This window comes from Motacilla alba, chromosome 5 (genome assembly GCF_015832195.1).
Source record: "Motacilla alba alba isolate MOTALB_02 chromosome 5, Motacilla_alba_V1.0_pri, whole genome shotgun sequence".
Lineage (NCBI taxonomy): Eukaryota > Metazoa > Chordata > Aves > Passeriformes > Motacillidae > Motacilla > Motacilla alba.
In genome coordinates, this window is record NC_052020.1 from 61522885 (window position 1) to 61540142 (window position 17258).

The 17258-nt window shown below is 52.1% G+C and overlaps 1 protein-coding gene across 6 annotated transcripts in view; it reads right to left on the reverse strand.

Moving 5' to 3' along the window:
• Positions 1–131: 131 nt before the first annotated feature.
• TOGARAM1 (TOG array regulator of axonemal microtubules 1) overlaps positions 132–17258 on the reverse strand; it is a 34790-nt gene continuing 17663 nt past the window's right edge. For 5 of the 6 annotated variants that reach the window (XM_038138050.1, XM_038138049.1, XM_038138047.1 and 2 more), the window contains 10 exons: positions 15797–15941; positions 14431–14536; positions 13853–14088; positions 11000–11158; positions 8619–8745; positions 8358–8476; positions 6994–7183; positions 4182–4401; positions 3817–3903; positions 938–1433 (listed from right to left, as the gene is read on the reverse strand). In XM_038138050.1, the coding sequence (XP_037993978.1) occupies positions 1198–1433; positions 3817–3903; positions 4182–4401; positions 6994–7183; positions 8358–8476; positions 8619–8745; positions 11000–11158; positions 13853–14088; positions 14431–14536; positions 15797–15941 (1625 nt within the window). In that variant the 3' untranslated portion in view covers positions 938–1197. Of the gene's footprint in view, positions 415–937; positions 1434–3816; positions 3904–4181; positions 4402–6993; positions 7184–8357; positions 8477–8618; positions 8746–10999; positions 11159–13852; positions 14089–14430; positions 14537–15796; positions 15942–17258 lie in introns of those variants that run through there. The other variant, XM_038138045.1, reaches the window with a different exon arrangement.

Below are 17258 nucleotides of genomic sequence, written 5' to 3' on the forward strand. Positions count from 1 at the left end.
CTGGTCCAGGCCAGGTGCCTTTGGCCTCTTGCCCACCTTGGCATCCAGCCACTGTCACGGGGTTTCCTCGAGCAGAGTAGCTCTTGAGCCCCTCCTCCTCCCCCCCTTTGCAGAAATACATCCCTGTACAGAAATAAATCCCTTTATTTATATATCCCATTGTGTCCCGTGTCCAATGTGTCCAGAGCCCGCAGCTGGAGAAGAAGGGTCAGGGTTCATTCTCCCCACTGCCCAGCCCTGAGACAACAAATACTGCACCACTGCCTGTGGGGGTACAAAAATACATGTTTTTCACAAACAGCACTGCATCGCTGTGTCCAGGATTCCCTTCCGCTTCTCCGTGTAAAGCGCCGTGCTGATGTGACCGTGTGGTTCTTCATGGGCAATCCAGGGACAGGTCCTGGGCTGGAGCCTCTGGAGGGAAGCACAGATGGGCTGGAGCGGCTTCTCCATGGCCATGCTGGTGACAATGAGGGGAGCCAGCCCCACACTGCCCAGCACAGCTCTCCCAGCACGGCCCAGTTCAGCCCCGCACATTGCCCCAGTTCAGTCCTGCAGGCCAGCCCAGTACAGCCTGGTTCAGACCCTCAGGCTGGCCCAGCACGGCCCAATTCAGGCCCTCAGGCTGGCCCAGCACGGCCCAGTTCAGGCCTGCAGACTGTCCCAGTTCAGGCCCTCAGGCTGGCCCAGCACGGCCCAGTTCAGGCCTGCAGACTGTCCCAGTTCAGACCCCCAGGCTGGCGCAGCATAGCCCAGTTCAGGGCTGCAGACTGGCCCAGTTCAGGCCCTCAGGCTGGCCCAGTATAGCCCAGTTCAGGCCTGCAGACTGGCCCAGTTCAGGCCCTCAGGCTGGCCCAGTTCAGGCCCTCAGGCTGGCCCAGCATAGCCCAGTTCAGGCCTGCAGACTGGCCCAGTTCAGGCCCTCAGGCTAGTCCAGCACGGCCCAGTTCAGGCCTGCAGACTGTCCCAGTTCAGGCCCTCAGGCTGGCCCAGCACGGCCCAGTTCAGCTCCCCGGCTCTCCCAGCCTGGCTCCGGTGTCTCTCCCGGTGCAGTCCAGCCCAGCCCGGCTCTGGGCTCTCCCTCAGGCACCGTGCCCAGCTCAGGGGCTGCTCCCGCCCGTGTCCCGGCAGCACCGTCCGTGTGCCCGGCTCAGGCGGCGCTGGAGCTTCACCTGCGGGGACGGCGATTTGACCATTTTATGTCTCCAAAAGCTCCTCCAGGCTCTTCCTGATGTGCGGGGGCTGGGCCGCGGCGTGGGCGAGCAGCCCGGGGCCCATCTGCGCCCACAGGGCCTGGGCCAAGGCGGCCGTGGCCGTGCGGGGGCCGGGCACGGAGCTGCCGCTGGCAGAGCTGCCCAGCAGGTGCCACAGCACGGGCAGCACCTTCTGCTCCACGGCACAGGGCTTCCGAGGGTACAGCTGCGGCACCAGCTCTGCCGGGAGAAAACACTCATTTCAGTTACAATTGCAGAGGGATCCTGCCTTCCTGAGGGTGCAGCTCTGGCACCAGATCTGCCAGGAGAAAACACTCATTTCAGTTACAATTGCAGTGGGATCCCCAACTTTGAGAGGGATACAGCTCTGCTGGGAGAAAACATTCATTTCAGTTACACTTGAAATGGGATCCCCAACTTTGAGAGGGGTACAGCTCTGGCACCAGCTCTGTCAGGAGAAAACACTCATTTCAGTTAGAATTGCAATGGGATCCCCAACTTTGAAAGTGATACAGCTCTGGCCTGGGAGAAAACACTCATTTCAGTTACAACTGCAGTGGGATCCTGCCTTCCTGAGGGTGCAGCTCTGGCACCAGAACTGCCAGGAGAAAACACTCATTTCAGTTACAATTGCAGTGGGATCCCACCATAAAGAGGGGTACAGCTCCAGCACCCTCTCTGTCAGGAGAAAACACTCATTTCACTTACAATTGAAATGGGATCCCCAGCTTTGAGAGGGGTACAGCTCCAGCACCCACTCTGCCAGGATAAAATATTCATTTAAATTACAGTTTCAATGGGATCCCCACTTTTGAGGGGGGTACAGCTCCAGCACCCACTCTGCAATAAAATATTCATTTCAATTACAATTTTGATGGGAACTCGGCCTTTCAGAGGGGTACAGCTCCAGCACCCACTCTGCAATAAAATATTCATTTCAATTACAATTTTGATGGGATCTCGGCCTTTCAGAGGGGTACAGCTCCAGCAACCCCTCTGCCAGGAGAAAATATTAATTTAAATCACAGTTTCAATGGGATCTCCACTTTTGAGGAGGGTACAGCTCCAGCACCCACTCTGCAATAAAATATTCATTTAAATTACAATTTCTATGGGATCTCAGCCTTTGCGAAGGATACAGCTCCAGCACCAGTTCTGCAAGGCAACAAACAGGGGTCAGGATAAAATATTCATTTAAATTACAATCTCGATGTGATCCCTGCCTTTGAGAGGAGTTTAAAAGCATTTAAATCATCTCCTCAAACTGCTGCTGAACACAAGAATTTGCTGTTGCAACATCATCAGCTCCCATAAAAAATACCAGATTTTCCCACAACCACTCCTTTTATCCTCTCCCAGGAGCTGACACAGTAGCACCAGTGCTGCTGATAATTACACTTTTCCATTGAGCTAAAAAAAGTAAAAGAAATAAAGGGGATTTTAGGTTGGGTTTTTTTCAGTTAGGATTCTCATAAGGACCTTTATTTCTCACAGTGTAAGGTCTGGTATTTCCAATTTCCCCTCTTTCTCACAAATAAGCAGTAGATATTTAAGAAAAAAGCAGCCTTATACTGTAAATATAGAATTATAGAATGATGGAATGTCCAGAGCTGCAAGGGACCCACCAGGATCACGAGTCCAGCTCTGGCCCTGCACAGACATATATAAAATATGCACAAAATAAATGTATATGTTTATAGGATGATGTATTTTCCTCAGGAATGAATTCAGTGTTTCATTAGCAAATGTTTCCCTCTCTGCCAGAACAGCCTCTTCTGATATGTAATACAAACCCCTCCAAAAATCCCAGCAAGAGAGGGACTGTTTAAAGGCTGTTTAACACCCTCAGAAAGCACAAATTTAGGGATATTTCAAGAACAGCCTGTCCACTGTGTTATTACTGAGTTCCATTTCACACAGACCTGCCCTGAAAGCCAGCCAAGGAAATGGTTGGCTGGAGCACATTTCCCATAAAGACATTCCTTGTTCATTTAAACATGGAAATTCAGCTTTTCTCCAGGAATCCCTGGCTGGGCTGGAATTGCCAGAGCAGCTGGGGCTGTCCCTGGATCCCTGGCAGTGCCCAAGGCCAGGCTGGACACTGGGACACCCTGGGACAGTGGGAGGTGTCCCTGGCAGGGCAGGGTGGCACTGGGTGGGATTTGAGGTCCCTTCCAGCCCAAACCAGTCTGGATTCCTGGCAAGAGCATGAGGGAATGAGCACTGGGAGAGGGAATACAAGGCCATGTTAAAATTATTATATGCTTAAGGTATTTATAAATGTTAATCCTTAAGGTATTTAAATAGATGAGGTATTTAAATAGATAAATGTATTTACATTTAAATTAAATCCTTAGCATATTTATAAACATTTATAAATTCCAGGTAGTTACAGATCTTCCATCTGACTATATAACACTAATACTAATCCTTTGTTTTGTCAGCAACAGCTCCAATTTCCATGAAAGAGCTGAAATGTGACAACTGCTGCACAGTCTCCTGGGACAGAAGGGAAAGTACAGACCCACCTCCACCTTGCAATTGATTTCCCTAATTGAGGGAACCCAACCAACCAAACAAGCAAAGGAAAGCAGCGCTTTACCAGCCAGCTTTTCTGTCAGGTCCTGCTTTGCTTTTCCACTCAGGAACTGGGCTTTTGTGCAGAACGGCTGCAGGAGCAGGGAGGTGTCTAAAGGCAAAGAGCAAAACACGTTAAAGTCCGAAATGGAAATTAAATTATCTGGAAATAAACACAATATGGGAAAAGGTAAATAAGAAAATGCTACGGAAAAATAAGCAAAGCACTACTGAGCAACATCAAGGTGAATTGTGGGGTGAGAATAAACCCAAAGATTTTTACACAGTGTAGCAATTCTGTGCAACTCTTGGAAAGAGTAACACTTTCAATTTACAACTTACTCACCACAGTTAAAACTGTTTCAAATTAAGAGAAAGTAAATTGCTCACCTAAGTGTTGACACAGGGCCTGGATCACATTTGTGGCAGCTGCATAAATCCCTGGATTTTTGGAGTTGAGGTTGTTGTCCACTATGGCAGGAATTAACATGTTGATCACAGGGGACAAATTGTCTTTGAGCAGCGGGATCATCTTGTGCATGGCCTCCAAAGCCACCTGGGTCACTTTGCTGTTGGAGTCGTGCAAGCGAGGCTTGAAGGCATCAAAGATCTGGAAAAGCATCCAAGCAGCACTCATGGAACTGGGAATCAAGAAAGCTCATTACCTGCTCCACTGCTACCCTTTAACTGTGCACCTTGGCCAAGGATGGCTCTGCTATCTCCAGGGGTTGGAAACGGATGTTCTGTGAGGTCCCTTCTGACCCAAACCACTCCGGGGTTCTGGGGTTTTGGGATATGCAAATACCTGGGATAATTTTTGAGCAAGTCAAGCCAGATTTGCTATTTAACCCCGTGCATTAATCTGACCTGAAGCCCTGCAGTGCAATGGGCACAGTAACTCTCACTGTGACCCAGCTTTCCTGCCAGCCAGTATTTTTGGGGAAACATGACCCTGTTCAGCACAGGGAGTGTCTGAAAGTTTCAAACCCATCCACAGATTGGAGGTTCCACAGCACAATTCCATCATTCCACACAAAGATATGGCACTGCTGGAGGACAAGCTTGGGTTTCCTTTCATTGTATCTGTCTGTAATGTACAGCTGCTGGACATTTCTTTCTCCTACAGAACCTGCTTTCCTATTGGAGGATCCTCATCCTGAGCTTTAGCACAGTACATTTGGCATAATACTTTCCTCACCTTCTCCCACACAAAACCTTGTAGCTCTGCTTCAGAGACAGTTTCACAGTTCTTCATTAATCACTTCTGCTATTTTCACAACTACTCCATTTTTTGATATTTACCCAAGAGTGCCATGAAAAACAGCACAAGGATTCCAGAAATCATGGAATCACAGACTGGTTTCCATGGGAAGAGCTGCTAAAGCCCATCCCATTCCACCCCTGCCATCATCAGAGACACTTTGCACTATCCCAGGGTGCTCCAAGTCTCACCTAACCTGGCCTTGGACACTTCCAGGGATGGGACTGACAAAGCTTCTCAGGGCAGTGGTTCAAAAGTGCCCTGAGTGAAAAATTCCACATTTTTCCTCCTGTTCCCTTTCTTTCCTCCCTTAGTGCCTCACACAGACCCCTCTGCTCCTCAATGCTCTCTGTCCATCATCCTTATTCCAAGAAGGATCCAAGACTTTTCTGAGAAAACTTGGTGACCCTGATGCCTTGAGCAGGCTGCCCTGGAGCAGAGGCTGGGTGGAGTCACAGAATAAAGCAGGGATTTATTCAAAGCATCTCCTCCATGGATCCACCTTGGGCAGCACCAGAGCCCAGCCAGGGCTGCAGCCAAGATGAACCCAAAATGGTCCCAAAATGCACGAGCGCTCCCGGGGTCTCTCCCTTGGCTCAGCTCTGCTCCATTTGCACCTTGCAGTTCATTGTCCCGTTCCAGCTTTAGCCCAGGCACTCCCACCCTGCTTGTTTGTCTCTCTCCAGCCCACGCTGTTTGTGCTCCTGGGCTGAGGTTTGGATCATTTGTCCTTGGTGCCAGCTGGAGCAGGAATTGTTTTGTCTCCCTGCTCTGTGCAGAGCTCAGCATCCCCTGATGTGAACCCAGCCCCACACACTAAAGAAGCACAGAATGGGAAAATAGAAAAGCCAAACCTGAGGCATCAACCTGAGACAAACTTTAAGGGATTTAGAGATTTTAGAGGAGCTAAGATTTTAGTTGGAGATAAGCTTTATTGGAGTTAATGAAAATAAATAAGTAGGTCTTGATGAAGTTAAGAGTTAGTAGTTAATTAATAATGGATTGCTGGGCAGCACGATGTTTGGTCAGCTGGGTTTAGAATGACGAACACAGAAACTGACAAAAGATTCTAGGAACAGAAGACAATCGTGGGCCTCCTCTGGTCTGAAACCAACTGAAGACAGGGAATGGGAGTTCCACCAAGGGTTCATTTGTCACATTTGCATTGAAAAGGCAGAAAAGTCAGAACGAGGAAGACTTAATTTACTTCCTCAGTTTGGGACTCCTCCCCATGAAAGGGACCACCGACGCATTTCAAGGAACACACTGTGCATGCTTAATGGCTTTTGAGCTAATTACCATACCAGGGAATGGGATGCACCAAAGCTATGAACATGTGTTTGTATTTTGGGTATTCAATACCTGCATGGATAAAAACACTCTGCAATCAGCTGTACATGTGTTTGTATTTTGGGTATCAATACCTGTACAGGTAAAAGCACTCTGTAGTGACCTGTACATGTATTTGTATTTTGGGTATCAATACCTGTACAGGTAAAAGCACTCTGTGATCACCTGTACATGTGTTTGTATTTTGGGTATCAATACCTGTACAGATAAAAGCACTGTGTAGTCACCTGTACATGTATTTGTATTTTGGGTATCAATACCTGTACAGGTAAAAGCACTCTGCAATCAGCTGTACATGTGTTTGTATTTTGGGTATCAATACCTGTACAGGTAAAAGCACTCTGCAATCAGCTGTACATGTGTTTGTATTTTGGGTATCAATACCTGTACAGATAAAAGCACTCTGCAATCAGCTGTAAATTGTGGTGTGCATTTGGGAGCCATCCTGCAATACACACACACTTTCTAACTTTAAACTCCCAGAGTTTTTGCCCGTCCCCGTTGGATATCGGTGCCAGGTCAATATCCCTGTTTCTGCAATGAACCAGCCCCAGCTCAGAGCCCCGTGGAGCCCAGGCTGTGCCGCGTTACCCTGACGATGTTGGCGAGCAGCGGGCCCGGGCTGCTCTCGGCGTCCAGCAGCAGCTGCCGCACGCCGCGGACGCGCTCCCGGAAATCCCTGGCGCTCAGTAACCCCACCAGGTCCCTGACGTACTCCTCGCTCTCCAGGGCACTGCGAGGAGCTGCTCTCCGCGGGGCCTCGTGGCTCTCCGCGCCGTCCCTGTGGCAAAGGGAAATGTTGTTCCGTGAGTTGGGCCAGGAGGCTCGTCCCACACGTTCTCTTCCCATCTGAGTGCAAGTATCAGAAGTAAACACAAAGTTTCACCTTAAACAGGGTGATTTAAAAAGAAACCACCTAACAGAAATTGTTGTTCCCCAAGTCTTACATCCGCTCTGCTCCGAATGCAGCTGGTTTTGTGACCAGGATCAATCGGGAACTTCCCTTACAGCAATGGGTCACAACCTCCCCAAGCTTACTGTAGTTTAAATCTTTATTCCCAGAGTACTTTAAAGGCTGACCCCAGCCCAGGTGTCACAACTATCTATGCTGAGCTGAAAACCCAACAGCTCTTCCTACAATACTTAGAAACAAATATATATATGTATGTTTAATGCATAGATATGTGTGTTTAGAGTTCAAATGTGCCCATTTGGGCATCAGTCAGATGATATGGAAGAAGGGGTGGAATGTCCTGGGGTGATCCATAATGTCATTGTGTTCATATCTATCTGAGCCCAAAAATTGCTGCTGTGTATCCAAAACCAAAAAAGGCCAATATAAAACCTGTAAGAAGATAAAACAAAACTAAAAGTGGTCAGAGCATGACCCAAACCCTCCAGCATCCTCAGTCAGGGTCTAAGTCAGTCCTTGGTGTCCACAGCTGTGTGCAAATGAGTAATTTGTGCTGTGGCTCCAAGCAGGAATGGTTTTTCCATGAGTCTGGACAGCACCATCTGGGACGATGCCATGGATCCATTGGATCTACACTGCCCGAGCAGCTGGGGCTGCCCCTGGATCCCCGAAGTGTCCCAGGCCTGGCTGGACAGGGCTTGGAGCAGCCTGGGACAGTGGGAGGTGTCCCTGCCATGACAGGGGTGACATGGGTGGGCTTTGAGGCCCTTCCAACCCAAACCATTCCATGACTCAGTGATTCCATACTGTGAATTCCAGGCGGTTTGTGTACTCTGTGTATCTCATGGATGGTCAGTAGACAAATTAACTTCAAAGTGCACAAAGCCATTTTAATATAACCAGAAACTCTTAAATAGAGTTTCTCTGGAACAGGTCAAGACTTTCCTTTTCCTCGAGGGAAGTTTAACTTTCCCAGCCCTGTGTGGTTGTTTCTGTGCTCCCTCCTTGGCCAGGCTGCTCACAGGATGATGAGGCTCATTACCTGTCTGGGATGATGGGAGCATCTCTGCAAGTAGAGGACGACCTCAAATGTCCAACATTTCCAGCCTGGGATCGCCTTCCTTTGGCTGAGGGTGTATCCAAGGGCATCTCCCCCAGGCCCTGCACAAAGGCACAGCAGGAATTCATGGACCAAGGGAACCACAGGGAATTATTGTGGCTGCAGTGCTGCAATTGTCTAGATCAACAGCCCCCAGGACACCTCCACCTGCCCCAGGTGCTACACGAGAGCTTTCCCACACACCTTCTCTCGTAGGCTGCCAACGGTTTCCTTAATGTAAGGCAAATCCTTGGGTGGCACAAACTTCTCCAGGGTTTTATCCAAGTCAGGATGGGCCATCATGCTGAAGAGCATCCTCCGCCCGTAGTAGCTGCAGGGAGAGCACCAGGACATCCAGGAACAGGGGCTGGCTTTGCCACTGGGTCATTCCAGGTGTGTGATTCCAAAATGGAAAGGTGCAGGGAGACTGTGTCCAGGGAAGGGGCTGGAGCCCCAGGAGAGGCTGAGGGAGCTGGGAAGGGCTGGAGAATTCCTGAGGGAGCTGGGATGGGGCTGGAGAATTCCTGAGGGAGCAGGGGAGGGGCTGGAGAATTCCTGAGGGAGCTGGGATGGGGCTGGAGAATTCCTGAGGGAGCTGGGAAGGGGCTCAGCCTGGAGCAAAGGAGGCTCAGGGGGCCCTTGTGGCTCTGCACAGCTCCTGCCAGGAGGGCACAGCCGGGGGGGTCGGGCTCTGCTCCAGGGAACAGGGACAGGAGCAGAGGGAACGGCCTCAGGCTGGGCCAGGGCAGCTCAGGGTGGGCCCAGCAGGAATTTCCCCATGGAAAGGGGGCTCAGGCCTTGGAGCTGCCCAGGGAGGTTTGGAGTCCCCAGTCACTGTTATTGGAGGTCTTTTCCAACCTCAGTGATTCCATGATTCTAAAATTGCTGTTGACTTGAGTAACCAGACCCATTTCCATCCAGAGGATGTGCTCAAGGATCACTTTCATTAACTGACCAAATTAATGGCAACAGCCTTCCAGTTCTGCTGGCTTTAAGCAGGGTGGTCCAGCCTTGTCAGCCAGAGCCACGGATCAGCTCCAGGAGAGGATTCCAGAGCCAGCATTCCCTGCGGGGCTGCCTCTCCTCTGGGCCCAGCACAGCACATGCTGGGAGCCCCTCTCCTCCTGCAGCCAGGCTGTGTGGGAGGTATCCAGGTGATCCCTACCACAGGCCCCATCCCAACCCTCCTGCCAGTGCTGGGATAACAGCTGCACTCACAGGTTTGTTGGGAAGGGACCCTAAATCCCATCCCCTTCCACCTCTGCCACAGGCAGGGACACTTCCCGCTAGCCCGGGGTACAGGGATGTGCTCCCTATGGATGGAGTGACCAAACCATCCTTTGTCCCCTTCAAAAGGAAAAGAGCCCAGAAGTTTCTCTCCTCAGTTAGGGAAGAAGACACCTCATAGGACCCTGGGGACTTCACCTCAAACTTAAGGATGGCCAATGGGACAGGAGCCAAAAAGTCCCCCAGGGCAATTGACTAGAAAAAGAAGAGAACAAAGGAACCAATGGCTTTTGTGAGGAGTTTTACCAGGGGCAGAGTGCCTCTTGCACTGGGATCTGTATTTCTCTGTAAAGAGTTTTGTTATTTCGCCTTTTATTAAAACTTTTTGTTTCCATCACTGCCACAGGAGCCATGCTGCTGATTTGATGCCTTCTGAGGCAGCTGAGCTATCTTGGGTGTGAAATGGATCTCCAAGAGCTTGTGAGACCTGGCTCGAGGAGGCTCCACTGTCACCAGGGTGCTCCGGGCCCATCCAACCCTTACTGCTCCCCCAGTCTTGTCCCTCCCAACCCCTCCTGCCCCGAGGGTACTGCCCCAGAGCAGCTGTCCCTGTCCCCAGGGCTCACCCCACAGCCCAGAGCAGCTGTCCCTGTCCCAGCAGTGCTCACCCCACATGCAGAGCAGCTGTCCCTGTCCCCAGAGCAGCTATCCCTGTCCCCAGGGCTCACCCCACAGCCCAGAGCAGCTGTCCCTGTCCCCAGTGCTCACCCCACACCCAGAGCAGCTGTCCCTGTGCCCGAGCAGTTGTCCCTGTCCCCAGCAGTGCTCACCCCACACCCAGAGCAGCTGTCCCTGTCCCCAGCAGTGCTCACCCCACACCCAGAGCAGCTGTCCCTGTCCCCAGAGCAGCTGTCCCCTGTCCCCAGTGCTCACCCCACACCCCAGAGCAGCTGTCCCTGTCCCCAGAGCAGCTGTTCCCTGTCCCCGAGCAGCTGTTCCCTGTCCCAGCAGTGCTCACTCCACACCCAGAGCAGCTGTCCCTGTCCCCGAGCAGCGGTCCCTGTGCCCAGAGCTCACCCCACACCCAGAGCAGCTGTCCCTGTCCCCAGGGCTCACCCCACAGCCCAGAGCAGCTGTCCCTGTCCCCAGAACAGCTGTCCCCTGTCCCCAGAGCAGCTGTCCCTGTCCCCGAGCAGCTGTCCCTGTCCCCAGTGCTCACCCCACACCCAGAGCAGCGGTCCCTGTCCCCAGAGCAGCTGTCCCTGTCCCCGAGCAGCGGTCCCTGTCCCCGAGCAGCGGTCCCTGTCCCCGAGCAGCGGTCCCTGTCCCCGAGCAGCGGTCCCTGTGCCCATGCTCACCGTGTCTGCTGGGAGCTGTCCTGGCTGAACCTGGCGATGGCGGGCAGCAGCCGCTCGGCCACGGGCCGGCCCTGGGCCAGGACGCGCTCGGGGCCCAGGCGCTCCACGATGTCCCCCAGGTGCTGGGCTGTGCATCTCCTGACGGCCGAGTGCAGGTGGCTGGGGAGGGACAGAGGCCTGAGGGACAGCCCTGCAGGGCTGCTGCCAGCCCCACCCGCCCTGCCAGCCACGCCCTGGCCCTGGCACCCTGAGCACGGGACCTCCAGGCCCTTCCTCCCGTGGCCAGGGACACCTTGCACTACAGCTGCTCTTGCTGCATTCAGGCAGGGGGGGTTTTACAATTTCAGTTCTAGTTTTCCTTCAGATAAGTTCATTTTACAAAGCGTACACTGTTATTTCCATGAGCTCCATGAAAAACCAGTCCCTGCGCTCAGAGACACATCCTGGGCACTTGACCAAGCCTGACTAAAGCAAATTGACTGGCTGTCACTTTAAAACTGACTACAGCAGTGTTCAGTCGACTCCTGGAGATCCTGCAGGAGTCTCCTGATCCCTGCTTGGTACAAAATAAACACCTGTGCTGATGCAAAGGAGGGAACAGCCAGAACCAGCTTTCAAACTCGTGCAGCAAATGACCCTTTGATCTAAATCCTGCTGCCCCTGCTGGTCCCAACTGTGTTCAGGAACAAAATCCTGCAAACTCCAACGTCTCCAATTTTATATCTGGATTAAAAATGCCACTTTGAGGACAATTTGTAACTCCTGCTGCACTTTCAAGGGGAAAACAAGAATTGAGAGGCTGAGGGACCTCACTCCATGAAGCAAACAAGCCCCTGCTCATGGAAACCATTTGTGTGCACACAACACCTTAGAGGCAAACACAGTGCAAACAGATAAGAAACAGGATTTTAAAACTCCTGGAGTAAAATCACTCTCAGCTCTGTCCCTGGAATCATGCTCTTGGATCATGACTCTACCCACAGAATCCCAGACTGGGTTGGGAAGGAACCTGAAAGCTCATCTTGTTCCGACCCCTGCCATGGGCTGGGACACCTCCCACTGGAATGATTCTTGGTGGTAAAGTCAAACCCAGCTTTGGAGCTGATGGAGAGTCAGTATTTCTGTCAAGTCAGGGCTGCCAGCAGTACAGTCATGGTCACAGAGGGCTGGAGAGGAGCTGAGCAGAAAGCAGGTACACCTGAACAGGTCTCCCATCAATTGTGAGTGACACCATAACTGAAGGATTACTGTTGTGGTGAATTTAAGGAACTCAGCCCAACTGAGGGAGAAGATCCTTTGTGGAATTACAGTTGTGTCAAACAATCCTTTTCACTTCCTGCTGAGACACAGGTTTCCTCTTTGGAGGGTAATCCCACATTCCTGGTCACAGCCTCTGGAGCTGCCCTGTGATCCAGGAGCTTTCCTGCTGACATGGCCAGAGCTTGCTGAAGCCAGGCCTAGAAAAGCTGCACCTTTAGGCTGTGCCCTGATGTGTTATCCATTAAAAGCATCCTGTAGTCCACGAGTTAGGAAGGTCTGAGCCGTGAGCAGATTAATCTGTGCCCAAAGGCAGTATTCAGCTCAGTTCTGATGCCTCAGCACAAAACCTACACAAACTCACCAAGAGGAGGGGGCAAACCCCTACAGAAAACCCCTGAGCAGGTGAGTTGGGATCTGCCTGGGAAGGTGGGGAGGTCTGGCACAGACAGCTCTGCCCAGGAGGGCCAAGGGTCTGTGAGGCCAAGGAGAACCCAAAGAGGGCACGTCCCCTTGGTGCTGAACAAAAGCCATGCACTTACTGCCTGCTGCTCCTGAATTCACAGAGTCGTGGAATCAGCCTGGTTTGGGTTGGAGGGACCATAAATCCATGGGCAGGGACACCTCCCCTATCCCAGGCTTCTCCAAGCCCTGTCCAGCCTGGCCCTGGGCACTTCCAGGGCTGGGGCACCCATCCCAAGCCAGTCTGAATCCCAGCAATGCACAAAGAATGCAAACCCCAAGGCTGACTTTTGCCTTTGAGCCTAAAGAGCAGGAAACTGCAGTAGAGCTGTCAGGAGACAGAATCCATGGATCCCCCCACAGCCAGCTGCCCAGGAAACAAAAGAGAACATTTTCAACTCTGAGGGTTGGAGCTGTGCAGGAAATCTGAGGAGAGATTTTGAATGGAGCACCTGAAAAGTGTCACGAAGGGAAATGGAGCCTGGGAAATGTCACCAAGGGGTGGCAGAGAAGAGAGGAAGCACCAGGGGGTGCACCCAGCTCAGATGTGAGCAGTGAGTGAGGATGGGAAAGGAAAAGAGACTGAACAGGGCCAGGGAAAGAAGGGAATTAAGTCCAGAAAAGAACGGCACCGAGAAGGAAATTAAAATCAGACACAAAGGCTCAGCCTAGACAGGAGGAATCAAGCAAGATAGATGCAGCTAGAGAACTGGAAGTTATAAATCAGCTTTCTAAATAAAGAGAGGTGCTGAAAAATGGCCAAGGCAGGAGCTGACTGCAGAGCAAAGGAGGAAAGGAAAGAACATTATGTCAGCTTTACCAGGCAAAGCAGAACAGCAGCTCCCCAAGAATATACAGTAACAGCAAATAAAATCACTGAAGTGGTGCAAACAGCCAGGAAATACACCAAGCTCCAAAACCAGCAGCCAACCTCTCACATAATGCACAGAAAGGAACAGAGGGGCTTCAATTCAACTGATGCCAACAAACATCGCCCTGGGGAGAGGTTTAGCACAGCTGATTTACTGCTCTTCAAATTTCTGTCTACTGCACTCTGATTTGACGTTAAAAAGCCTACATTTGATAAATTAACTCTATTCACAATATTCTTTATAAAGTCTTTATAGGAATTACCTTTGCCCTCCATTTATAAGAGAACAAAGTGCACGTGCTGGAGTCACATTATTAACCATGGCCTTCAGTGCCTTGTCTACCTCTTCCCTTATAAAAGTGTTGGATTCCCCAGCTTTGTGCAAAAGGACTTTTACTGCATTATCTAGTTCTTGATCCATGCTCTTTTTCAGGTGGGTGAACAAATCCCCTAAACAGACCACAGCAGCTCGAGAAACACCTGAGCGTAAATTCTTGACCTGCACACAGGAAAAACCCAAAAAACAATGAATAATGTTGATCAGAGAGACTTTAAAATAAATATTCATGTTTGCCCTTTGTCATTTTTAAGTAACATTACAAGCAACTGAGAAACACATTTCTAACTTGATTCACAATGGGTGAGAATTAAAATACACACTCATAAAAACGTTATAAAGTTAAAATCTACATTTTCTCAGCCTCTGAGTCTCAAATTATCCTTGAGACTGCCCAGTTGAGGAAAACTCACCAGAGGTGAGCATTAATCACTTCAGAGAGCTGTAAAATACAAATACACACACAGAGAGCCAGTGGAATATATTCTGATAGGAAAATTTAACCTCTTGAGCCACAGCCAGAGTTGTTTCATGGAGCTTTGCAGTCAGAATAGGGGCATGGTAGGCAGACAAGCACCTGACAAAGTTCAGACCTTCAATTTTCTTCTCCCTGTGTGAAAAAAATTATATTTAATTTCCATCCATTTGAAAAATCTCATTAAAATATTGGAAGTGGAATTCTAAGGGAATCAAATAGCACACAAATTAGATGGTAAAATAAAGCAATGAGAAATAATCCCAGAATGGTTTGGGTTCAAAAGGACCTTAAATCCCACCCATCCCACCCCTCCCTTTTCCATGGCAGGGACACCTCCCACTGTCCCAGGCTGCTCCAGCCCCAGTGTCCAGCCTGGCCTTGGGCACTGCCAGGGATCCAGGGGCAGCCCGGGCTGCTCTGGGCACCTGTGCCAGGCCTGCCCACCCTGCCAGGCAAGAAACAAAGCAGGAAACTCTTTCCAAACAAATCTGTCTCTTCCTGTGGGACTGTTCCAGCACGGCAGCCTCCCAGCAGAGCCCCACAGCTCTGCTCCCAGCTGGCACCAGGGGCAGGTAGAGGATGTTTCCTTCCCCAGACTGAAGGCAGCAGCTCTGTGAGCACATCCCAAGCCGGGGAGCACCGAAGAGATGCTTTTATTCCACACAGAGCACCAAGGCTGGGCTGCTGATTCCACAGAGAGCACCTGAAGGAGCTTCTAATTCCACAGAGAGCACCAAGGCTGGGCTGCTGATTGCACACAGAGCACCTGAAGGAGCTTCTAATTCCACAGAGAGCACCAAGGCTGGGCTGCTGATTGCACACAGAGCACCTGAAGGAGCTTCTAATTCCACAGAGAGCACCAAGGCTGGGCTGCTGATTGCACACAGAGAATCAAGGCTGGGCTGCTGATTGCACACAGAGAATCAAGGCTGGGCTGCTGATTGCACACAGAGAATCAAGGCTGGGCTGCTGATTGCACACAGAGCACCAGGAAGGTGTTGGTGCTGCCTCTCCAGCCCTTTAACTCTGATCTCCAGGTCTCTGAAGGCCCAGTTCCCAGCCCCAACTCACAATGCTCCTTTAATGTCAAACTTGACTGACCCCCCCTGTGGGATTTAGTCCTTTTCTGACCCAGAGATGGGGCAACTGAGAGGAGTTTTAAAAACTTCTATTTTTAAATACTTTCATATTTACACAGCATGTATTTGTTCACACACACACACACACAATGTAAACCTTCTGTTAAGCTTTAAAAACGCTCTCCAAATCCATTTCCCAGCCCCGTTCTCCCCTCTGTGACCCAGTGCCCTCGCTGTGTGTGCCCCGTGGCCGTGCTTCCCGGCCAGCCCTCCCGGTGCCCCCCTGCCCAGCCCTGCCCAGCCCTGCACGCACCAGTCGTGGTCAGCCAGCAGCGCCAGCGCCTCTGCCAGGGCGGGCTCGGGCCGGGGGAACGGCAGCAGCTCCGCGGGGTCCAGCACCTCGGGGCTCTGCGTCACCGGCGCCTCCCGGCAGCGGCCCCGCGCCGCGCACGGCTCCTCTGGGGACAGGGACACGCCGTCAGGGACAGGGACACAGCTCTGACAGGGGACACGCCGTCAGGGACAGGGACACGCTGTCAGGGACACAGCTCTGACACGGGACACGCCGTCAGGGACAGGGACATGCCGTCAGGGACACAGCTCTGACAGGGGACACGCCGTCAGGGACAGGGACACAGCTCTGACAGGGGACACGCCATCAGGGACAGGACACAGCTCTGACACAGGACACGCCATCAGGGACATAGCTCTGACAGGGGACACGCCGTCAGGGACAGGGACATGCCGTCAGGGACACAGCTCTGACGGGACACGCCGTCAGGGACACAGCTCTGACATGGGACACGCCGTCAGGGACACAGCTCTGACATGGCACATGCCGTCAGGGACAGGGACACACCATCAGGGACAGGACACAGCTCTGACACGGGACACGCCATCAGGGACAGGACACAGCTCTGACACGGGACACGCCGTCAGGGACAGGGACACACCATCTATGACGGGGACATACCATCAGTGACATGGGACACACACCACCAGTGACACAGGACACACACCATCAGTGACAGAGGACACACCATCAGTGACAGGGACACACACCATCAGTGACACAGGACACACCATCAGTGACAGGGACACACACCATCAGTGACAGAGGACACACCATCAGTGACAGGGACACACACCATCAGTGACACAGGACACACTAGCAGTGACAGGGACACATCAGCAGTGACAGGGACACACCAGCAGTGACAGGGACACACCAGCAGTGACACAGGACACAGCTCTGACACAGGACACACCATCAGTGACACGGGACACACCATCAGTGACAGGGACACACCAGCAGTGACAGGGACACACCAGCAGTGGCCTGCCAGCTGCAGGCAGCCACAGAACGGACTGAAGCACAAAGCGCTGCTGCAGGAGCCAACGGGGCTGGCAAAGGACACACAGGGCCAGAGTGCTGGGGCTGGGAACGAGCTCACAGCCCACCCAGTGCCACCTGTGCCACGGGCAGGGACACCTGTGCCACGGGCAGGGACACCTCCCTGTGGCGCCCGCAGTTCCAGCTCTCCCGTCCCCAGGCTCTGCAGCGCACGGGTGCCTCAGTGCCCTGCACACCCAGCCCCAGCAGCTCTGCTCACAGCTCAGGCACACACAGCAATCCTTCCCCAGCCCAGAGCCAAGCACAGCGCTGCAGCTGCAGCCCCAGCAGCGCCAGCAGCAGGGGATGGAGGAGAGCAGCCTGGGAGGGTGGCGCTGCATCCCCTGCAGCTGGGACTGGGCCCTGAAGCCCAGCGTGGAAA